The 25,052-nt window shown below is 41.7% G+C and overlaps 1 protein-coding gene across 3 annotated transcripts in view; it reads left to right on the plus strand.

Moving 5' to 3' along the window:
• The first annotated feature begins 2,818 nt into the window (after positions 1-2,818).
• LOC115228162 (isocitrate dehydrogenase [NAD] subunit gamma, mitochondrial) overlaps positions 2,819-25,052 on the plus strand; it is a 28,944-nt gene continuing 6,710 nt past the window's right edge. The window contains exons 1-13 of one of the 3 annotated variants that reach the window (XM_029798809.2): positions 2,819-2,971; positions 5,250-5,327; positions 6,435-6,523; positions 7,375-7,490; positions 7,829-7,886; positions 9,256-9,388; positions 10,815-10,948; positions 12,109-12,211; positions 13,874-14,020; positions 15,675-15,769; positions 16,401-16,461; positions 18,919-19,007; positions 22,570-22,589. In XM_029798809.2, coding sequence (XP_029654669.1) covers positions 2,897-2,971; positions 5,250-5,327; positions 6,435-6,523; positions 7,375-7,490; positions 7,829-7,886; positions 9,256-9,388; positions 10,815-10,948; positions 12,109-12,211; positions 13,874-14,020; positions 15,675-15,769; positions 16,401-16,461; positions 18,919-19,007; positions 22,570-22,579 — 1,188 coding nt within the window. In that variant the 5' untranslated portion in view covers positions 2,819-2,896 and the 3' untranslated portion in view covers positions 22,580-22,589. The other 2 variants (XM_036498860.1, XM_029798810.2) reach the window with 2 other exon arrangements.

Consider the following 25,052-nt stretch of genomic DNA (forward strand, 5'->3'; position numbering starts at 1 on the left):
CGGGGTCGATTTGCTCGATTAAAGGCAGTGCTCCAGCATTGCCGCAGTCAAATGACTGAAACAAGTAAAAGAGTAAAAAGAGTAAAGAGATATTACTTGTTACTCGTTTCATTCTCAAATACATTTAGAAAATAAACACAAACTCAAATACCAAAAAAGTAACAGAAAATGATAAATTAGTTTTATCTTAATTTCTGTAATGAGAAGTTATCGTTCTTATAAAATGATATAACCAGACTAGTGTCACCATCTTTGTCGTTATAGCTTTAACTCTTTAGCATTTGAACTGGCCATATCCGGCCAAAAGTATTCTACCTGTTTTATGTTCAAACTGGCCAGATCTGGTCTCTCACACCAATCCTACAATATCGTTTTAAAAATTAACAGCTACCTCATCAAAATCTCATAGATCTAAGATAATGCATGATTAGTTCAAGGCAATGTGGATAAAAAAGGATTCATTTTGGCAGAATAATGCGAACACTAAAGGGTTAATGCGTCGGCCATTGTGTCGTTGTTTCTTTTGGTATTTTTCTCGGATGATTCTCATATTTGGGAATATTCTCGGAATTTCGACCTGGACTCTCTATTAAAACTCGTTCAGTTGTTATTTATTAGCAACGCTTCTGGTTGTGATTTTGTTTGTTCGTTCCGCTTCATTAAATATTTAGTACAGTAGTTTAGCTAGAGGCCGTATTTCAATATCACGATCATATATACAATGTGTGTGTGTGTGTGTGCGTGTGTGCAGATAGATAGATAGATAGATAGATAGATAGATAGATAGATAGATAGATAGATAGATAGATAGATAGATAGATAGATAGATAGATAGATAGATAGATAGATATACAGATAGATAGATAGATAGATATACAGACAGAGAGATAGATAGATAGATAGATAGATAGATAGATAGATAGATAGATAGATAGATAGATAGATAGATAGATAGATAGAGTGAATGATTGATTGATTGATTGATTGATTGACAGACAGACGGACGGACGGACGGACTTTCGGGCGGGCGGATGGATGTGTGTTCTTTTGACTAAGAAAGATAGTTTCACAAATGAGTTCCTTGGCGCAGGCTGGGACATTGCAACGGTCTTGTTTAAGCTAACAGTGAGTCCGATTGCAGAAATATGAACCATGAGAATTTACGCCGTCAACCGTATGAACTATTAAGTTGCAATCATCCCCACATGAAGGAGGTCGCGAATAGGCGACATTCCAAACCTACGCGAATACCACATGGAGTTTAACCGAAACATACACAAACAAATACCTCGGTATATATATATACACCTAGCATTGGGCTTAGTTGTCCAGCCAAATGCCCATCCCTACATTCCCCACCATACAGTATCAATGCACACATTTCAACCAAATACAAATACTAACTCCTTAATCCGGCACACACTCCCAGAAAACTCTTGTAGTCTTATGACCTCCCACATGCCATTTGATATCAAGGAATGCAACGCTTCATTTGTCTCTTGTTCAGTTCGTTTCGTCTTCTTTGACAACAACCACAACTTGGACGTACTTTTTCACCTCTAATAACAGAGAGCAGTCGCCGCATTTTCTTACATAACTGCTAGCTCTGATGCGTGCAGGGTTACACAATGGGGCTGTTATCTAACATCCGGTTTAACACCCAGTGCAAAACCTATTGGTAAGACCAGCCGTAATGGGTATATAATACTGTACACTTCAATATACATATATATATAAATATATATATGGGTTTTTTTGGCTTTTTAGAAAGTAGTAGTAGTAGTAGTAGTAGTAGTAGTAGTGGTGGTGGTGGTGGTGGTGGTGGTGGTAGTAGTAGTAGTAGTAGTAGTAGTAGTGGTGCTGGTGCTGGTGGTAGTGGTGGTGGTGGTGGTAGTAGTAGTAGTAGTGGCGGTGGCGGTGGTGGTGGTGGTAGTAGTAGTAGTAGTAGTAGTAGTAGTAGCGGTGGTGGTGGTGGTGGTAGTAGTAGCGCTGATGGTGGTAACAGCAGCGGCGGCAGCAGTTACAGTAGTTGCAATAACAGTTGTAGCTAAGGCGGCGAGCTGGCAGAATCGTTAGCGCGCCGGACAAACTGCTTAGTGGCATTTCGTCCGCCTCCACGTTCTGAGTTCAAATTCCGTCGAGGTCGACTTTACCTTTCATCTTCCCAAGGTCGATAAAATAAGTACCAGTTGAATACTGGGGGTCAATGTAATCGACTAGCCCGCACCTCGAAATTGCAGGCCTTGTGCCAAAATTTGAAATCAATATCAGTTGTTGTAGTCTTTTACTTGTTTCAGTCATGTGACTGTGGCCATGCTGGAGCACCGCCTTTAGTCGAGCAAATCGACCCCAGGACTTATTCTTTGTAAGCCTAGTACTTATTCTATCAGTCTCTTTTGCCGAACCGCTAAGTGACGTGGACATAAACACACCAGCATCGGTTGTCAAGCAAAGCTAGGGGGACAAACACAGACACACAAATATACACGCACACACATATATATATATATATACATATATACGACGGGCTTCTTTCAGTTTCCGTCTACCAAATCCACTCACAAGGCTTTGGTCGTCCTGAGGCTATAGTAGAAGACACTTGCCCAAGGTGCCACGCAGTGGGACTGAACCCGGAACTATGTGGTTGGTAAACAAGCTACTTACCACACAGCCACACCTGCGCCTGTGCAGTGTTTAAATCTAAAAGAAATCCTAAACTTAAAATGAATTTAACAGTTTTTTGTTATTTTTATTTTCTTTTTTTATGTTATTAAATAACCCTTTCACAAAATGAAATATAATTTTAAATGGTTCGTGTAAAGATCCGTCACTGACCTCTGCAGTCAAGCAGTTGGTCTCTGTAGTCAAACACAACTTGTACAAAGTCAAGGACAAAATGTCGGTCTGTCATTTCGTGTCAAACAATTGTCTGACTGTTTTGAGTCGTTTGGGACGTCGATGTATCTTAAATGTAAGTTCAAATCTATTCAAACATTCCCCCGCTTTCTCGTTAACCTTATATTATCACAAAGGGTAAAGTTCTCGAATCCCGAAGTAACTAACGACCTCTGCTACAAAACTGAACGGACCCCAGAGAAACGACAGGCGGGTCACCGTCAATGTTTACAAAACTGTTGAAATATGGTCTTTCATTGTTTATACGAAAAATATTCTGTAGAACGGGGATTAAGTCAGTTGGGTGTCCTCGCTTTTACATCCTAAATCCAAATTGATCTTTTAATACGGTCTTTTATGTGTATATGAAAGTATGTATATATCACATCGTGCGTGTGTATATATATATATATATATATATACATACACACACATATATATATATATATATATATCAGCCGAAATTGCGAGGATGATCCGGTTCTTGACAGAAGATTAAAGGCTTTGAATGACCCGTCCGTGTTTTTTGTATCGTCTCTCTGGATGTTTTGTTGTCCTCTTTTGTATCACCTAGGTGTCCGGATGTTTTGTGTTCTTGTCCCATTTCATATATATGTGTGTGTGTATATATATATATATAAACAGTGGTGTCTTAAAACATGGGTATACTGGGCAGTTACCCGGTGGGTGGTTGCTCATGCGTCTAGGGGCCCACTTATGATCCATGTATGCCGTAGTTTGCTGTTAATAAATACTATAGGGGCCGTGTGCATCGATTTGCCGAATGCCTTGTATTGCTACGAAAACAGTCTTGTCTATAGATATCAATAACGATGAATGAATGAACTTATTGTCTACAGTGCTCGGGTGGACGACAACCCATCAGAAAGGGTCTCTAAAAGTGTATGGACAGGGCATAGGTTAAGGGCCAGGAAGGGAACAGTGAAGGAGTAGTTTAAAGAAAAAAGTTGGTGGTACATCAGGTGTGCTATCGGCGAATTTTGGGAAGCTGGAAGTTTTGAAGGATGTAGTGTCCCGACAGGTAACAACTGATGCAGATAGTTTATTCCATACTAGCAGTATCGCCCGGCGTTGCTCGGGTTTGTTTCGACCCTTTAGAATTGGAATTTTTAAAAAGTAAAAATCTTGCATTATGTAGCTTGTTATTCTCTTTAAGTGAACATTTTTCTGGTTGAAATACACCGAAAAATGGCGACACAGCAGTCAAAAAATCATTAAAAAATAGGGATTTTAATAGGAAAAAAAAGCACCTTTTTGATGTAAATAATTTTTGGTATTAACATGTTCCGATTTGAATCATACTCTCAATTTTGGTCAACTTGCGCTGCAGGGTCTCGGAGGAGATAGTGTTAGTTGAAGGCTACCAAACCTGCCACACACAGACAACTTCAGCTTTATGTAAAGAGAGATTTCAGCAATTCTGAGTACGAGAAAAATATTTCTGAAAGTCGTGGATGCTGTATTGTTTCTTTGGGATTTGTAAGTATGTCCACTGGTGTTAAACGTATAGAATTCAAAAAGGTGCCCAAGGTTGTTGTTGGAAAGATGGTGGGTAATATTGTGAGTGTCCACCAAGTCAGTTGTCAGACATAGAAGTTATATTAAAAACCTAATTTCAATTTAGGATCCGTTAAAGCAAGGATACCCGGTCAGTTTCATTTGTCTTAATCAAAAATTGTCTTATTGTCTTGTAAAGTGTGGAATCTAGCGAATGTCTACAAAAATTCTAAGCTGTACCGTTTTATGTCTGTAAAATATACTGCAATTAACAGTAATTAACTCATTTTAATTAATCTTAGTTGTCATTTAATATAAAATGTTGATTTAATTGTAAATTGAGCGAATGTAGCATCTTTGTATGTGATCCATTCCGTAGTATTAGGCCAGTTCTGTCTTTTATCCCAAAAGGATAAAAGACAGAACTGACCTCAGCAGGATTTGAACTCATGGGACAAATGCTGCGAGGCATTCTCTAACGAATCTGCCATCTCGCTCTTTTGTACTGAATTATGTCCCTTTAACTACGAGATTAACTTGCAGGTAGTCACTCAACCTGCTAAAAATAGCAGCCAAATTTCGCACAAATCACAGTTCAACGTTTAATAAAAGGGTGATGTATTGGATCATATAAACTGAAATAAATTATATGAAATAAAAATGCGGAATGGTCATGGTTGGATTATTATTTTTGATCATAGACCTGTTTACTTAAAAATTACTTGAAACTAAACCAGTGAAAATACTGCTCAAAGACCTTATCAGAGTTGTTTGTTGACTGCTGTTATGTTTTAGACTAAACCTAACATCTCTTGTCTGTTCTTCGCCTCTTCCAGGGTACTGTTGCCAGCCGAACAAGTCAACATAAGCCTCTCCTTTCACAAGCCTATGCGACATCTGCTGCAAAAGAAAGAGTGAGTATAGTTCTTTGAATCTTTAATTCCTTCTTCATATCTGCAGTTCCCTCTTTTGTGGTTGAGGTGGGGAGATCCAGAAAGGAGCAAAAAGGAAATTTAATTTTAATCACTGAAGTTTTCCAGAAAGGAAAACTTGGAGCTTACTTTCATATTCATTGTTGGAGATATTGAAACTTACCAGTGCCAGCGTGGCTGTGTGGTTAAGAAGATTGCTGCTGAACCTTTCGGTTTTCAGGTTCAGTTCCACTGTACAGCACCTTAGGCAAAGGTCTTCTACTATAGCCCCAAGCTGACCAAAGCCTTCTCAGTGGATTTGGTTGACAAAAACTGAAAGAAGTTCATTGTGTATAGATGATCATTTAATGACCATTTTCCACACTGGCAGGTTGGAGCGCAACACTAGGCTCCAATTGTCTTTTATGGTTTCTACAGCTGGATGCACTTCTTAACACGATATGTGTGTGCACACACATGCACCAATGTTTGTAAACAAGCAACACCAACACCATAGTAAAAAGCAGTGTCGTTCATTTGCAGAATTCTGTGAAACATGACTAATTCTGTTGCCAAATGTGTTGTGAGCTATATTATGTGGCACGTAAAAAGCACTATCCGAATCGTGGCCGATGCCAGGGCCGCCTCGACTGGCTTCCGTGCAGGTGGCACGTAAAATGCACCAATCCGACCGTGGCCGATGTCAGCCTCGCCTGGCACCAGTGCAGGTGGCACGTAAAAAGCACCCACTACACTCACGGAGTGGTTGGCATTAGGAAGGGCATCCAGCTGTAGAAACATTGCCAGATAAGACCGGAGCCTGGTGCAGCCTTCTGGCTTCCCAGACCCCAGTTGAACCGTCCAACCCATGCTAGCATGGAGAACGGACGTTAAACAATGATGTTGATGATATATATATACATACACACACGAAGGGCATCCAGCTGTAGAAACACTGCCAGACCAGACTGGTTCCTGGTGCAGCCTCCTGGCTTCACAGACCCCAGTCGAACCATCCAACCCATGCTAGCATGGAAAAAGGACGTTAAACGACGACGATGTGCACGCATACACACACACACTTATCTGCGTTTCTATGTTCGTTTCCAGTCCCAGTATGGTGGCAGGTACACTGTGACATTGTTCAGTGGAGATGGCATCGGACCGGAATTGTTGGATCATGTCAAAACTGTCTTCAGGTTAGTTTGGTTTATTCATTATTTCCCCATTCTTTATCTCTCTCTCTCTCTCTCTCTCTCTCTCTCTCTCTCTCTCTCTCTCTCTCTCTCTCTCTTTCTATCTATCTCTCTCCCTCTTTCTCTCTCTCTCTCTCTCTCTTTCCTTGTTTTGTATATAAAGACATTGAATTGAACATATACATGTGTATATCTGTGTTTACATGTATGACTATGTATATATATATATATATATATATAGCTGCATGTGTGTGTATCTGTATGCATGTTTATATGTGTACATATACATTTATGTGTAATTGTGTGTCATCATATATATATTTATATATATATACGTGTGTGTGTGGAGGCGCAATGGCCTAGTGGTTAGGGCAGTGGACTCGCGGTTGTAGGATCGCGGTTTCAATTCCCAGACCAGGCGTTGTGAGTGTTTATTGAGCGGAAACACCTAAGAGCTCCACGATGCTCTGGCAGGGGGTGGTGATCCCTGCTGTACTCTTTCACCACTCTTTCTTCTGTTGGTGGCGTCATTCGAAGGCTAAACTAATGCGAACGCATTGTGACCAGCGATGTGTAACTACATCTGATGTACTGGTCGGTCACGTGATATATATATATATACACACACATGCACACAGGATGTCTTCAAAACATTTTGTGTGTGTGTATATATATATGTATATATATATATATATATAATCATCATCGTTTAACGTTCGTTTTCCATGCTAGCACAGCTATATATATATATATGTGTGTGTGTGTGTGTGTTTGTGTATGCACAGTTACTTTCCAAATAATTTGTGTGTGTTCCTTGATTCCTTAAATATGCGTCCAACTTACCATTTCCCTAGGTTTGCTGGAGCACCAATTGACTTTGAAGAAATCACCATTAATGCCCGGACTTCTGAGCAGACAGACATGGAAAATGCTCTTCTCTCAGTGAAAAGAAATGGCGTTGCAATCAAAGGTGAGTAGGAACTTTGAGTTTACTCCAAAGTGATGTGGGCCCCTTGCCTAGGTACCTTCATCTCCACTCTTCCATTGTGTGCGTTTGTCCGTTCCTGGAAAACCAAATTAAGGGAGCCAGCTGGCAGAATCGTTAGCACACAGGACAAAATGCTTAGCACCAGTTCCTCTGTCTTAACATTCTGAGTTCAAATGCCACCAAGGCCAACTTTTGCTTTCATCATACTACTACTACTACAAGTATTACTGTTACAACCACCACCATCCTCACCACCACCACCACTACCCATAGACCTCCATATTTATTTCATTTGGCTCTTTTCTGTCTTCTATTTTCAGGAAATATTGAAACAGCAATGGCAGACCCCAGTAAAAGGTCCATCAATGTCTCCCTCAGGTCAGTCAACAGTTCTCTATTTCTTCTTGACCCTCATTGGGTCTTGGGAGCTCTGCCCTTATAGCTGAGGTTGGGATGGCATGGTGGGCCCCACAGACAGCCACCATTCTTTTGCTACCCCCTACAGTCTCTTGCCGTTGTCATACCCTCTACCAAGGTGTCCCCCTATTCATTCATTGACTTTGTTGCTTCATCTTTCTCTTTTGTCCCCTTCAAGCCTGTTTTCCATTCTCTCCTACCACTCAATGATGCAAGTGCAATGCTTCTGGGCCCTGGGATTGTGGCCAGAATATTCCAGTTTTTGCCTTCGCTCAATCATTCAACCAGATTCCATTCCAGATTTGTCTCTTCCTACTGAATTACTCATTCCGTGGGCTACCTGGCTGATCCACAGCACTCACTTGTATCATGACAGTGCAAACACCCTCAATTGCTTGGTCTCAGCCACCCTTAGTGTCCATGCTTTGCACCCATACAACACTGCTGGACTTTTAGACCCAGATGCCGGTGGCATGTAAAAAACACCATCCGAGCGTGACCGTTCGCCAGCCTCGTCTGGCACCTGTGTCGGTGGCACATAAAAAGCACCCACTACACTCACAGAGTGGTTGGCGTTAGGAAGGGTATCCAGCTGTAGAAACACTGCCAGATCAGACTGGGCCTGGTACAGCCTTCTGATTTCCCAGACCCCGGTTGAACCGTCCAACCCATGCTAGCATGGAAAACGGACGTTAAACGATGATGATGATGATGCCATTTACATGACACTGGTATCTGCCACAGCTGTGATTTTGATCTTTGTTGAGGAGAAATACTTATCCAAAAGTAAACCACTGTATTTGGCTTTCACTGACAGGAAGAAAGTCTTTGATATGGTCCCTTACTCTCTGGTCTGGCTGTTGCTACAAATTAGACAAATTGCTGGTGAGGGCCGTCCAAGCCATGTACTGTAGTGCTGTCAGTAAGGCAAGATTTAGCAATGGGTGCAGCAGTGAATTTAGTCTGCAAGTAGGAGTTCACCAGGGCTCCGTTCTCCCTTCTCTTCACTTTTTAGTACAGTGATTATATTAGACCACATTTAATTATATCATTCACTATTGATCATTCATCAATTTATGGATAACAGGGAATGCAGTGCGGTACACCTGTGTTATTTGTCCACTAGTATAAGGTGTAGTCTGGACAGGGGTATATTCTGGCCTGGTTGTCTTGAGGAGGTATAGTTTGGGCTATTCCAGACTAGCCCCGGGTATAGTCTAGACAGGAGTATATGCTCTCTCTCTCTCTCTCTCTCTATCTCTCTCTCTCTCAATCTCTCTCTCAATCTCTCTCTCATTGTTGTCACAAAATTCTTTCTTTTGTGATTCAGGACAGAACTTGATCTTTGGGCCAGCATTGTCCAGTGTAAAACGATTCCTGGGATTTCTGTGAGACACCAAGGCATTGATGTTGTGATCATTCGGGAAAATACAGAAGGAGAATATTCCAACCTGGAACATGAGGTAAGCTTTCGTTTGACAACAGATTAACCTTACTATTGTTGTTGTTGTTGTTGCCGTCATTCAACCACCAGGTCGGCCCTGGGTCAGCATATCAAGAACCAAACATGCTCCAGCTGTAACACTCTTTTTTCCCCCAGATACAAGCACAACAATAACTTTATTTACAATATTTGACATTTGTCCTCATCTTGTTTGTTGTTAACACAACGTTTCGGCTGATATACCCTCCAGCCTTCATCAGGTGTCTTGGGGAAATTTCAAACCTGGGTTCTCATTCCTAAGCTATTTTTCAATGTTATTATTATAATTATTCAGGTCACTGCCTGGAATCGAACTCGGAATCTTGGGGTTAGTAGCCCGTGCTCTTAACCACTACGCCATAATAACATCAAAAAAATACTTTAGTAATGAGAACCCAGGTTCGAAATTATCCCAAGACACCTGATGAAGGCTGCGGGGTATATGATATGCTTCTTTCAGTTTCCGTCTACCAAATCCACTCACAAGGCTTTGGTCAGCCCAAGGTGCCACGCAGTGGGACTGAACCCAGAACCATGTGGTTGGTAAGCAAACTACTTACCACACAGCCACTAAACTGTACACATGCAGACACAAACCTTTGGTTGTGTTGTTAAGGAGTTTGCTTTGCAACCTCATGGTTTTGAGTTCAATCCTGTGAGTTACTTGGTGACTTTAGTAGTGCCAGTGTCACAAGAAAAGCCCCCAGCACACTCTGTAAAGTGGTTGACGTTAGGAAGGACATCCAGTTATGGAAACCCTGCCAAAGCAGACACTGGAGCTTGCTGCAGTCCCCTTCCTTGTTGGACCTTCTCAAGTCATCCAGCACATACCAGCAACCATTAAATGATGATGATTTATATCAGTGGTTCCCCCAAAGTGGTTGCTACTGTCCCCTTGGTGACAGTGGAAAATAAGTAGTGATGATGGTCTGTTTTCTTTTTATATATATACTCTTTTACTCTTTTACTTGTTTCAGTCATTTGACTGCGGCCATGCTGGAGCACCGCCTTTTAATCGAGCAACTCGACCCCGGGACTTATTCTTTGGAAGCCCAGTACTTATTCTATCGGTCTCTTTTTGCCAAACCGCTAAGTGACGGGGACGTAAACACACCAGCATCGCTTGTCAAGCAATGCTAGGGGGACAAACACAGACACACAAACACACACATACATATATACATACACACACATATATATATATGACAGGCTTCTTTCAGTTTCCGTCTACCAAATCCACTCACAAGGCATTGGTCAGCCCTGGGCTATAGCCAAAGACACTTGCACAAGATGCCACGCAGTGGGACTGAACCCAGAACCATGTGGTTGGTAAGCAAGCTACTTACCACACAGCCACTCATATTGTTGTTTATTATTTATTTTTTGTGTGTTTCATATTTTTGTAGAATGTGAATGGAGTTGTTGAAAGTTTGAAGATCATCACCAGGAAACGATGCATGAATATTGCAAAATACGCATTCGATTATGCAGTGAAGCATGGACGCAAGAAGGTCACGGCTATTCACAAGGCAAACATAATGTAAGGAGTGTTCGTACGTGTGGGTGTGTGTGAGTGTGAGTGTGTCTGAGTGTGTGTGAGTGTGTCTGAATGTGTGTGAGTGTGTGTGTGTGTGTCTGAATGTGTGTGTGTGTGTGAGTGAGTGTGTGTGTATCTGAATGTGTGTGTGTGTGTGTATGTGTGAGTGAGTGTGTGTGTGTGTGTGAGTATGTCTGAATGTGTGTGTCTGAGTGTGTATGTGTGTGTGTGTGTTGCTCCTTGTTGTTGTTTTTGTATCTTTGTTTGCTTGTTTCAATCATTGGACTGCGGCCATGCTGGGGCACTGCCCTAAAGGGATTTAGTCAAACAAGTCGACCGCAGCACTTAGTTGTTTGCTTAATAAATTCTGGTGCTTATTCTATCAGTCCATTTTGCCAAACCACTAACTTAGGAGGACAAACATACACACACACATATATATTTCATCATCATCATCATTTAACATTCATTTTTCCTTGTATAAGCCAGACAGAACACACACACACACACACACATATACATATATATATACACATATTTATAGGCACAGGAGTGGGTGTGTGGTAGTAGCTTGCTTACCAACCACATGGTTCTGTGTTCAGTATTCTACTAAAGCCTCAGGCTGACCAAAGCCTTGTGAGTGGATTTGGTAGACGGAAACTGAAAGAAGCCCATCATATGTGTATATATATATATATATATGAAAATTCAACATTCTAGCAAAAACTGTCCGACGAACGGGAACGTGAAACTCAGAGTAACAGGTTTTGTTGAATTTTCTGCTGCTTTAAATAAAGCATATTACTCTACCTCTGGTATTTGAGTACTCTTTTTTTCCACCTTGTTTCACATTATGTGTTTACTCCGGTATATATATGTATATATATATACACATATATATATGTTTGTGTTATATATATATATATATATTATATATATATATAATATATATATATATATATGTTTGTGCTTTTTATGTGCCACCAGCACGAGAGCCAGTCAGGGGGTACTGGCATCATCCACGTTAGAATGTTGCTTTTTACGTGTGACAGTGTGACCCTAAATTTGCTAGGGAGTTGAGTGGAATGTGGCAGGAGGGAAGTGACAGTAGTGGGTAGATAAAGAGCCCTGATTATAATAATTTGCTTTTTATTTCTTTGTAGGAAACTTGGTGATGGACTGTTTCTAGAATGTTGCAAAAATGTTGCAGAAGAATATCCACAAATCGAATTCAATAATATGATTGTTGATAATGCTTGCATGCAGGTAAGGATTCCTGTCTCCATCTTTCCCTCTTCCTCCTTTTCTTTCTTCTGCTTCAGTGATAGGCTCAGTCTATCACCCTGTGTAACACCACCATGTGGCACCTTCGGTTACTTTAGCTCTTGCAGACATTGGTACAGAGGTCTCCAGATTAAGGATACTCTTTCCTTCCTTCCTCTGTCTTGGGGTCACAAGCACTGCCATTCCTTTCTGACATTATCTTCATCATTTAAGGTGGCAAGCTAGCAGAAATGTTACCACGCCGGGCGAAATGCTTGGCGGTATTTCGTCTGTCTTTATGTTCTGAGTTCAAATTCTGCCGAGGTCGACTTTGCCTTTCATCCTTTTGGGATCAATAAATTAAGTACCAGTTGCGTACTGGAGTCGATCTTATTGACTGCAACCCTCCCCGAAAATTTCAGGCCTTGTGCCTAGAGTAGAAAAGAATATAAAGCAGCAAGCTGGCAGAAACATTACCATGCTGAGCGAAATTCTGAGTTCAAATTCCACCAAGGTTGACTTTGCCTTTCATCCTTTCGGGGTCGATTAAATGAGTACCAGTTATGCACTGGGGTCGATGTAATCGACTTAATCTGTTTGTTTGTCCTTGTTTGTCCTCTCTGTGTGTAGTAAAGAAATAAGAAACTTTAGCACCCCAGGCGAAATGCTTGGCAGTATTTCATCTGTCTTTACGTTCTGAGTTCAAATTCCGCCGAGGTCAACTTTGCCTTTCATCCTTTCGGGGTCAATAAGCTAAGTACCAGTTGCATACTGGAGTCGATGTAATCGACTGGCCCCTTCCTCCAAAATTTCAGGCTTTGTGCCTAGAGTAGAAAAAATTATCTTTGTCATCATTTCTCATGCAATTGCCATGATGGCATGGGTCGGATCTGGCAAGCCATGGGCTACATCAAGTTCCAGCGTCTGCTGGATACCCTTCTTAATGCCAACCACCTTATAGTGTACCCGGGTTCTTTTTCATGACACCAGCACCTGTGAAGTCAACAAGTACAGACACCCTTCAGCTGAATGGTTTTGGAAGGGGTAGTAGAGAGGCAGGTGATTTTATGCCAGGTATCGAGACACTAAAGTATAATAAAGGGACACGCACAGGTTTCTTACTATGAAGGAGATACATTGCTACCCCACATCATATAAGGGTGGGTGGAAAGATGACGGTGATGTGGCATGAGAGTGTACTCTCAAAATACAAGATGAGTATAAGAGAGAATAGGGAGAAAGGATTGGCAAGGGGAGGTGGGTGGATAAGTCTATTAGGGTAAGAGGAAAGGGACAGATGTTTAGAGATGGGGGTGGAGGTGAGTGCCGGGAATGATGAAAAAAGCTGGAGATGTGGTGAATGGGGAAGATTAATGAGGTGAAAGAGGGATTAAAAGATACAGGAATGGCTCCGGGGGGGGGGGGGGGTAAGTGGCCATACTGGAAGGGTGGTGTGCAGTGGTTGTATGATAAAGTTGGGGATAGATAAAAAAATAGCTGGAGGAAAGAGTGAAAGAGAGAGATGTACAGTGCTGGAGATGAATGTCAGAGGTATGTAGGGGTGGCTGTAATCTAATCTATTTTCAGTGCTCCAGCCTGACCACAACTGAAAATGGGGTTGCACTGAAATCCATAAAAGACTGATCTATTCTGTTCTATTTCCAGATGGTCTCCCATCCTCAACAATTTGATGTTTTAGTGTTGCCAAATCTTTATGGCAATATTCTAAGCAACGTTGCCACTGGAATGGTCGGAGGTGCTGGTGTTGTACCTGGCCGGAATATAGGAGATTCTTATGCCATTTTTGAAACTGTGAGTCAAAATTCAAACCAAATCAAATTTCTATAAACAATTTAAATTTTAATTAACTTTTCCTTTCTCTTGTTTATTTTAAATTTTTTATTTGTTATTTAATGTTTTTTTTTAATAGTTATTTGTTGTTTATCATCAACTGACCATAAATGTCAGGAGGTACAAGAGGTGAAAATATTTATTTGACCTCATGACATTCTTAGGGTTACAGCCGTTTCGTAACCTTCTTCCTCATGTAATTTAATTTTAGTGCAGAAGAAATCATGTGTGCATATTCGCACTAATAGGCATGCTTGGCTTTATACACTACAACTGTAATTTCAGAAATCAATGCAAATGAAGAAGGCTGGCTCATCAGATCACAAAACATCATTGTTAAATTGTTACATCAACAATTTGTCTGTTGATGAATCCACCTTTTAACAGTATGGTAGTCCAATGGTACAGTAACACGCAGCTGATACCAGATGAGAACTAAGTACAAATCGAAATAACCAGCATCCCCAACAAATATTAGGATGAGATGCGTTGAAATGGTTTCATCAGCCAGATAACTTTGATGTGAAGAAAGCAATGTTTCAAACCATTTTCTGTCCTTGATCAGAAAATATTTTCTGAATAACCTCAAACTTCAGTTACTATTCAACAGGAACAACGTAAAGGTTAGCTAAAGCTGTTTGCAAAACATGTCAGTACCATTAAGTACCACAATGCGTGCAAATAGACCAAGAGCGAAAGGAGATGCATGGAATTTCCAGAATACAGAGTTATTTCCCCTTGAAAGCAAATATTTAGAAAAACGTGTTTTGCTTCCCCTAGTAAAAACATACTGAAACTAAATATGGGGTTATAGAAATCACCTGTTGAAAAGATGCCTACCCCAACATAATAGTGCTGGTGACAAGTAAGCGAACCATCCGATCATGGCCGTTACCAGCCACGCCCCGACTGGCCTCCGTGCCGGTGGCACGTAAAAAGCACCATCCGTCCGTGGCCGTCTGCCAGCTCCGTCTGGCACCTGTGTGGGTGGCACGTAAAAAGCACTCACGGAGTGGTTGGAATTAGGAAGGGCGTCCAGCTGTAGAAACACTGCCAGATCTGACTGGGCCTGATGAAGCCTTCCAGCTTCACAGACCCCAGTTGAACCGTCCAACCCATGCTAGCATGGAAAGCGGATGTTAAACGATGATGATGATATAAGTTGTGGAGTTAAGAGACTTGCATTGTAACCACATGGTATCAAGTTCAGTCCCTGTACGTGTCCCCTTGTGCAAGTATCTTCTACTATAGTGATTGTTGCCAGGGCCAGCCTTACTGACCCCTGTGCCAGTGGCATGTAAAAAGCACCGTCTGAACGCGATCAATGCCAGTCCCACCTGACTGGCCCCCGTGCCGGCAGCACGTAAAAAGCACCCACTACACACTCTGAGTGGTTGGCGTTAGGAAGGGCATCCAGCTGTAGAAACCTTGCCAGATCAGACTGGAGCCTGGTGCAGCCTTCTGGTTTACCAGTCCTCAGTCAAACTGTCCAACCCATGCCGGCATGGAAAACAAACGTTAAACGTTGATGATGATGTATGTATACATGTGTGTATATATGCATTCCCTCACACACAGGTATGTATTTAACCTTTTGATTTCTGTGTTATAACAGGGTACACGAAACTCGGGTCGCTCCATCCAAGGAAAGAACATTGCCAACCCAACGGGTATGTTATTAGCCAGCTGTGACATGCTAGATTACCTCGGGTATGTACCTGTGTTTCTGTCATTTACTTACACTACTACCTGTCTCCTCCTACTCCTCCTCTCTGTTTCCATCTTAATCTACAATTTTCTGTCTATACATACTCACACACACATATACATGCACACACATATACACACACATAAATATAGTTATAGATAGATAGAGGTATTATATGTGTATATCTGTAGATATGTATGTGTGAGTTTGTGTGTGTGTGTGTATGTGTGTGTATATATATATATATATATATATATATATATATATATATATTATATATATATATATATATGTATGTATGTATATGTATGTATGTATATATGTATGTATATATATATATGTATGTATATATATATACATACACGTACACATGTAAAGAGCACCATTCAAGCATGATCATTGCCAGCGTCGCCTTACTGACACATTATTGAACAAATAAGTCCCTTGGGTTGATTTGTTCAACTAGAACCCTTCAAGGCTATGCTCCAGTATGGCCACAGTCAAATGACTGCAACAAGTACAAGAATAAAAGAATGCTCGCAAGTGCACAGGTTGTGATAATTGCAATAGAGAAACAGTTTACATCGTGTGAGAGAATGTCTGCTGAAAATTCTTCCTTTCTTACCATTCCAGCTGCTACAGATACGCCACGATGATTCGAGAGTCAGTCATGAATGTATTGATTTCTAAGAAGGTAAGAACTGGTTCTTTGAAACTTTGTCGTTGTTTTAACATCCACATTTCCATGCCTGCATGTGTCGGATGGTATTTATAGGCGAGTTGGCAGAAACGTCAGCACGCCGGGCGAAATGCGTAGCCGTATTTCGTCCGTCTTTATGTTCTGAGTTCAAATTCCACCGAGGTCGACTTTGCCTTTCATCCTTTCAGGGTCGATAAATTAAGTACCTGTTACGCACTGGGGTCGATGTAATCGACTTAATCCGTTTGTCTGTCCTTGTTTGTCTCTTGTGTTTAGCCCCTTGTGGGCACTAAAGAAATAGGTATTTATGAAGGCAAATTTTCTATGGCTGGATGCCCTCCCTGTCACCAATCCTCGCCTGTTTCCAAAGCTTTGGTTGTCCTGGGGCTATAGTAGAAGGCGCTTGCTCAAGGTGCCATGTAGTAGGACTGAACCTGGTACCATGTAGTTTGGAAGTAAACATCTTAACCACACAACCGTTCTTGCTTACAGAATACAGGGAGGAGAACGGTTGTCAGGTGCTTGATATAGAACCAGAGAAGGAATTGGTTAACCGTCACAAGCATTTGCACTTGGTCTGCCATTTAAGGACACCTTCCCTTCCTTTTTTTAAGTCTTGGTGACCTTGTCTTGGGGTCACAAGCATTGATCTTCCTTCTTGACAAAAGGATTAAAAAGAAAAATGAAACCATTCTCGTCACGGACCAGTAATTCCTGTCTTTTAACCCTTTAACTGCTGATATAAATTTTCTTGTTATTCTAGTAATGATGTTTAACCCTTTTGTTACCAACCCAGCTGAAACTGGCTCTGGCTCTGTAGTACAAATGTCTTGTTTCCCAAAGTTCTGAATTAAAATCTTCCACCAAACCTTAGTCACAATTTATGTTCCTAACACTAGCTGAATTATAACAAAGTTATTTTACTAAATTCTTTGTTATATTTAAAGTAATTGAAAGAAACACAGGGCATCTCAACAGAAATATGGTAATAAAAGGGTTAAAATATAAATAATAGAGAAACAATTCTTAACCCTTTTGATACCAACCTGGCTGAAACCACCTCTGGCTCTGAGTACAAATGCCTTGATTTCATAAGTTTTGAATTAAAATCTTCCACCAAACCTTAGTCACAATTTATGTTCCTAACACTAGCTTAATAATAACAAAGTTATTTTACTAAATTCTTTGTTATATCTGAAGTAATTGAAAGAAACACGGAGCATCTCAACAGAAATACAGTAACAAAAGGGTTAATAATCTACCAAAAAATAAACTTGTTTTCTGCAAGTTATATTGCTTCCATAAGTGGAGGCGCAATGGCCCAGTGGTTATGGCAGCGGACTCGCGGTCATAGGATCGTGGTTTCGATTCCCAGACCGGGCGTTGTGAGTGTTTATTGAGCGAAAACACCTAAAGCTCCACGAGGCTCCGGCAGGGGATGGTGGTGATCCCTGCTGTACTCTTTCACCACAACTTTCTCTCACTCTTACTTCCTGTTTCTGTTGTACCTGTATTTCAAGGGGCCGGCCTTGTCACTCTCTGTGTCACGCTGAATATCCCCGAGAACTGCGTTAAGGGTACACGTGTCTGTGGAGTGCTCAACCACTTACACGTTAATTTCACGAGCAGGCTGTTCCGTTGATTCGGATCAACCGGAACCCTCGTCGTCGTAACCGACGGAGTGCTTCCATCCATTGCTTCCATAAAATTAGCCTCAACAGAAAACAGTTCCAAACATGACATTCCTCAACAAAAGATGGAATGGTAAATATACTGTTTTCCACTGTTAAAGGTTAACGAGTGAAGGTGACTAAAGCATCGTATTAAATGTGATGTGGGTCAGTATCTGTTCCACACACTACTACAGTCTGTCTACCTGTAGATGGGAATTAAGGGCCTTCATTCCCTCACCACTATCATCATCATCATCGTTTAACGTCTGTTTTCTGCGCTAGCATGGGTTGGACGGTTCGACCGGGGTCTGTGAAGCCAGGAGGCTGCACCAGGCTCCAATCTGATCTGGCAGTGTTTCTACGGCTGGATGCCCTTCCTAACGCCAACCACTCCGCGAGTGTAGTGGGTGCTTTTTACGTGCCACCTGCACAGGTGCCAGGGAGGGTCCGGCATCGGCCACGATCGGTTGGAGCTTTTAATGTGCCACCGGCACGGAAGCCAGCCAAGGCGGCGCTGGCAACGGCCACGTTCGGATGGTGCATTTTAAGTGCCACCGGCACAGAAGCCAGTCGGGGCGGCGCTGGCATCGGCCACGTTCGTATTGTGATTTCCACACACTCAGTTATTTTCTACCTACCTGTAGATGTGAGTTAAAGGCTTTCATTCTCTTATCAATACATATTGAGATTCCTACCACCCAGTTGCAGTTTGTCCACCTGTTGATGAGAATTAAGGGCCTTCGTTACCTTACCAATATCGCTGTCTCCTTGATTTCAGATCCACACACCAGACGTTGGCGGAACCTCCTCCACCAGCGAAGTGATTGAGGCCATCCTTGATGATCTCCGACCAAAAGCCAGCAGTTGGTAAGTATATGAAGTTACCTAACCAACCTGACAAGGAAGCCTCTATGCAGTCACACAGTCTCCCAAAAAATAGCAGTCAAATCTCCCTCAAATCAGAACTTTCCATCTTGTAAGAGGATGAGAGTTGTTGAGGATGTAATTTTGGACCAAAATAGGAAGTAAAGTGTCTTGTCCAAGAACACAACACACTTCCTGCACCAGGATTTGAACATGCAATCTTATGATCAAGATCCCAGTTGCCTAACCACTTGGTCAAACATCTACACACACACACAGACACAAAATGTGTGTGTTTATAATATGTATATACACCATTGATAGGCCAGTTACCATGGTATTTGTGCTGAGATAACATGTCTTGTAAATGTGCTGCATTAAGAACATAGCAGATCCGAGAAGGAGACAAAGATCATCCCAGCAGCAGCCAGCAAGAACACCAGATGCATTTCAGCGTGTTTGGGCCTCTTCAGTGCTGTGTGCTCGCAGGCAGTCACATGCTTAGATGAGAATTCATCATCATCATCATCATCGTTTAGCATCTGCTTTCCATGCTAGCATGGGTTGGACGGTTCGACCAGGGTCTGGGAAGCCAGAAGGCTGCACCAGGCTCCAGTCTGATCTGGCAGTGTTTCTACAGCTGGATGCCCTTCCTAACTCCAACCACTCATGACAGTAAATAATATAGCAGCCAAATCTCCCTCAAATTACACTGTGAATGTCTTACAAAAGAAGGCTACATTCCAATCCATTTCTATCTACCACCGAATACGGTCGCTACAGAAACACCTTTGACCATAAATCTGCAAGTTCAATCCTTAACCTGAGCCTCATCCTATGTCATTGTTTGAATCAGAACCAGAGACTGAAAGGCAACAAAACCCAAATATTTACTCCTTCCTCAAAAACATTATTTTTTTTTTGGTGTATTTGTGTGGTTTTTCGCTGTTTTTTTTTTCGCCCTTTTAGCTCAACATCTTCAATCATGTTTCCATGAGTATTCTACAGATGCTTATGTCCTGCTCTCTCTCTCCTCCTTAACACCATTTTTTGTGTAACTTCAGTTCTTTTTTGCAGCTGCCATATTCTTCATGTTGAGCTTGTTTTAGCCATTTTGAGCAGCTTTCGCTGATTAAAAAGCTTCACTAAATTCATTCATGGCATGGTGTTGCTGAATTCTTCCGCATCATTCTTTCATTAACAACAAGCGTTGCAAATTTACAGCGGCTAGTTCCACTGCATAACGCATTCTACGTCTGCTGCTGCGCATAAACCATTGCAAGTGTTTTCCGTTCTTCTTCTACACGCTGCTTTTCGTTGCTGAACTAACTGCTTCAACCACCTCACCATCCACAACGTGGCACTGGGATGACAGCCACAGCTGTACATCACATGCTGGTGCAACAAAAACCCTGTTTACGGTGGGTTAACCTTCTACATTTGCGGCACCTGCCAGAGGGAGTGTTTGTCCAGGATAGGACTACACAGCCAGAGCAGGAGATGTATTAGGACATGAAATGTAAAAGCCAGACTAGATTATTTTATGCGCAACTCCATTGTCTCCCGAGACAAAAAGGATGCCAACAAACAACAATCTTCACCACAGACTTAATGGGATTATTTTTCCCTTTTTCTTTTTTTATATATAGGGTGTTCAAAAAGTCCCTCCGCAGTGAGTTTTTTTACATCCTGACTCTCCAAGAGTACCTTGCACTGGTATCTTCTACTACAGCCCAAGGCCAATCAAATGTGCTTGCACACACACACACACACACATATACACACAGATAAATATAATTATAGATAGATAGACATATTATATGCGTATATCTATAGATATGCATATGTATGTGTATATATATATATATATATATATATATATATATATATATGGAGGCGCAATGGCCCAGTGGTTAGGGCAGTGGACTCATGATCAGAGGATCGTGGTTTCGATTCCCAGACCGGGCGTTGTGTGTGTTTATTGAGCGAAAACACCTAAAGCTCCACGAGGCTCTGGCAGTGTAGAAGAGTCAACTTATGTATTGAAAACGAAGGATGACACTTTCATCACCTCCTATAAAGTTTTTTAAAGTCTCGTAAAGACTAATATATTCTTTTGTAGTCTTATACCATCTTCTAAATATTTATTTTGCAATAAAATACTTTCTGTGGAGAGACTTTTTGAACACCCTGTACTATAGACAGGCAGTGAGGTGGACCCTTTACGGCACCTGGGGAGGGAGGGAATAAGATAACCTCAGACGAGAGAGCTGACCCCAAATATTTGGAATAGTTTGAAGTCTATTAAAAATACCCACAAGGTGATCAGGTGATTGTGTTAAGCCTGATGATGGATTGAGTCTGTCACTCGTGTAGGTCATGGTAGGATTTGAACTTAGAATACAGTGTTGTAGCTCACACTTCAAAGCATCTGGCCTGACATTCTTACAGTTTCGTCAATCCACCACTTTGGAATGGTACATTTTTTTTTATCAACCTTGAAAGGATGAAAAAGCAAAGCTAACCTTTTTGGGATTTGAACTCAAAACATAAGAGTCACAACAAATACTGCAAAACATCTGGCCTGCCATTCTTACAGTTCCATCACTGCACCACCTTATATCTTTATTGCCCACAGGAGGCTAAATACAGAAGGGACAAACAAAGGGGCTAAGTTGATTACATTGACCCCCAGTGCGTAACTGGTACTTATTTAATCGACCCCGAAAGGATAAAAGGCAAAGTCGACCTCGGCGGAATTTGAACTCAGAACGTAGCGACAGATTAAATGCCGCTAAGCATTTTGCCCGGCGTGCTAACGTTTCTGCCAGCTCGCCGCCTTAGGTAAGGTCAGGTATGAGGTTGAGGGCAAAGGTCATGCACCATTGCTGCATGTTCCTGCATCCCCCATTTGTTGGTATCTGCTCGGGGCCATTCTGAGCAATCCACCATGCTGTGTTCCGGTCACTTCACATCTCTGTGAAATAAGTCTTCGTCTGCCTTGACCATGGTTGCAAGACTACAAACTCTGAGAAGGGTAGCTTTATGCTAAGGAGATCAGGGGCTAAACTATAAAAAAAAAGGGACCAGAGCAGAACAGGGTTTTTTGTTGTTGTAGAAGGGCTACATGGCTACTCACATTTTAGGAATGAGGACAGAATGGGGAAGAGATCAAAATACTAGTGGCGATGTGTATGTTTGGACCCTACATTAAAATGTAATTGCAATCACTTCCTGTATTACATAAGCTGTGGGACTGGTCTAAACAACAATAACATCAACAACATTTACATAACACATCTGTCTCTCTTTCTCTCTCTCTCTCACAGAACACAAACATATCTTTTTATATGTTTTTTTTTCCAGCTAAGTTTACCCAACAAACTTCTTTTATGTGTGTGTTTTTTTTATTTCAATGAAAGGAAAAGGACCTAACACCTCAGCGAGGGGACAGATTAGCCAAACCCTGTCTTGCCACCTGTGGAGGTTTCTATCTTTCATCTACCTGTTCACTTTGCTTCACCCTATGCCAGCTCACACCCATCACAAACTTCTCTTTCTGCAGGTTATTCTAATCCCGATTTGGTGAGTGAAACGGCTTTCAGAACGAAACAAGCTCCTTTACTTTTTTTCTGTTCTTTTTTTTTTATAATTTTTCTTTACTTTTTTTCACTTTTTTTTCTTTGAAATATTATCCATGGCCCTTTAATATTATTTTCTCTCCGTTGCTCATAAATCTCCGCAGCATGTCTCCTCCTCCTCATCCTCACTTGCTCATCACCATTTCAAATGTATTTCCATTGCAGTTGCCCCCTCGTTAACCTCATAATAATTAATAAACATTTGCTATCCCCCACGCTCTTTTCCATTTTTTTTTCCACACCCCAGCTTGCAATCCAACCCCAACAGCTTTTCATGTACCCTTCGCCCTCCCGTCTCACTCCCTCCTCTCATTATCACTTCTACCGCATCCCCTCCCTCCTTTCGTCATATATATACAACCCTTAATTATCACATTTTATCATTAATTATCATTAACTGCATGTTTCCAAAATTGAGTCTTGAGTTAATTTATGTCTACCGGTGAGTGGTATGTGTTGGTGTTGTAGTGCTGAGGTGGTCATGAATGCTGGTGCTATGTGTTTGTGATATAGTACTGTAGTGGTATATGTGGTTGTAATAGTGTTGTGATGGATAACAGTTATATACATAGTATGTTAATGCCACAGTAGAGTAAACAGTCATAGTATGTGTTGGTGTCACAATGATATGGTGGTATGGGTAACAGTGTGGCAGTGGTTGTCATAGACCCCACATTGGCCCCTAATTGAAAAGTCCTGAATCCAATGACACTCAGAGTTGTCAGTCGAATGACAAGACATGACCCCTAAGTCCCTCTTCCCAGTTACATCATGTCAGCTCCTACTTGCTGACCATACGACACATTCTAGCAGGACATTTTTTTTTTTGTGACCCAGAGAAGATAAAAGGCAAGAATCAACCTTGCCAGGATTTGAACTCGCATGCAGACGGTTTGAACAACTACTGCAAGCCATTCTAACCAACACTCTAATACTTCTGTTGCTTGTTTACTGCCGGCCATTACTGTACGTTTCCACTTATCATTGGTAGTTGCGAAGGTTACCAATGTTACTGCGGTTATTTATGTGTGATTGGGATCTGGTTGAAGAGACAGTGTGAACTGGGAAAGAAGCTGCAGGAATTTCCTGGGATCGTCATCATCGTTTAATGTCCATTTTCCATGCTAGCATGGGTTGGATGGTTCGACCAGGGTCTGGGAAGCCAGGAGGCCGCACCAGGCTCCAATCTGATCTAGCAATGTTTCTACAGTTGGATGCCCTTCCTAATGCCAACCACTCCAAGAGTGTAGTGGATGCTTTTTACGTACCACCAGCACAGGGGCCAATCAGGTGGCACTGGCATCAGCTACGTTTGGATGGTGCTTTTTACATGCTACCAGCACAGGTGCCAGTTGGGCAGGCAGGGTTGCATTGACCATGCTCGGATGGTGCTTTTTACATGCCTCCGCAATAGGGAAACAGTCAGGTGGCACTGGTAACAACCCATGCATGAATGGTGCTTATTGCATGCCACCAGCACTGGAGCCAATCAGGTGACACTGGTAACAACCCATGCATGAATGGTGCTTATTGCGTGCCACCAGTACAGGAGCCAGTCAGACAGCACTGGCATGGCCACAACTACAATTTGATTATGATTTGAGTTTTGATTTTGATGTTACAGGAAATGTTACAGAGGCATTTGGCAGTGATTGTTCACGTCACAGTTGTGACAGTTATTGATGTTACTGCAGCTGTTTATGCTTGGGTAAGATCTGACGGGGGAGGAGAATGGTGTGAGGGAGGCGTTTTGGTAGAGTCTTTGGACGTTGCAGATGTGTGTGGTGTGGCGGTCAGTGTGGCGGTCAGTGTGCATGCTGTGACTGAGATTGGGAAGCTCGGAGCTTGCTGTGTCATCAATCTGTGACCCTCACAAAACAACCCAAGCAGGACCAACATAATCATCATCATCATCATTTAATGTCTGTTTACCATGCTGGCATGGGTTGGACAGTTTGACAGAAGAACTAACAAGCCAAAGAGGTGTACCCAGCTCCAGTTATCCCTTTTGGCATGGTTTCTACAGTTGGATGCCCTTCCTAACGCCAACCACTTTACAGAGTGGCACTTGGGTGCTTTTTACGTGGAACCGGCACAAGTGCCTTTTATAATGGATTTAATATGTTTGATGTATAACATTGTTGTTGATTCTTTGGAATTTGACCAAATACGGTTCCTGCAAGTGTTCAAAGTATGTTCATGTATTGTTTTACTTTCCTTACCACATGTTCTGTTAATGTTGTAACCACATGTTGCATCTAATTCCTAATACATTATTATTTTGCATTTTGTGTTTATGTTCCATGTTGTTTAATGCGAGAATCAGTTGTCTTTGATGTTCTCTGTTAGCACTGGTAAGGCGGGGCACAGTGGGTTTTGGTAGGTGCCAATTTAAGTCTGTTTGCCT

The sequence above is a fragment of the Octopus sinensis genome, unplaced genomic scaffold (genome assembly GCF_006345805.1).
Source record: "Octopus sinensis unplaced genomic scaffold, ASM634580v1 Contig09685, whole genome shotgun sequence".
NCBI classification, from domain to species: Eukaryota; Metazoa; Mollusca; class Cephalopoda; order Octopoda; family Octopodidae; genus Octopus; species Octopus sinensis.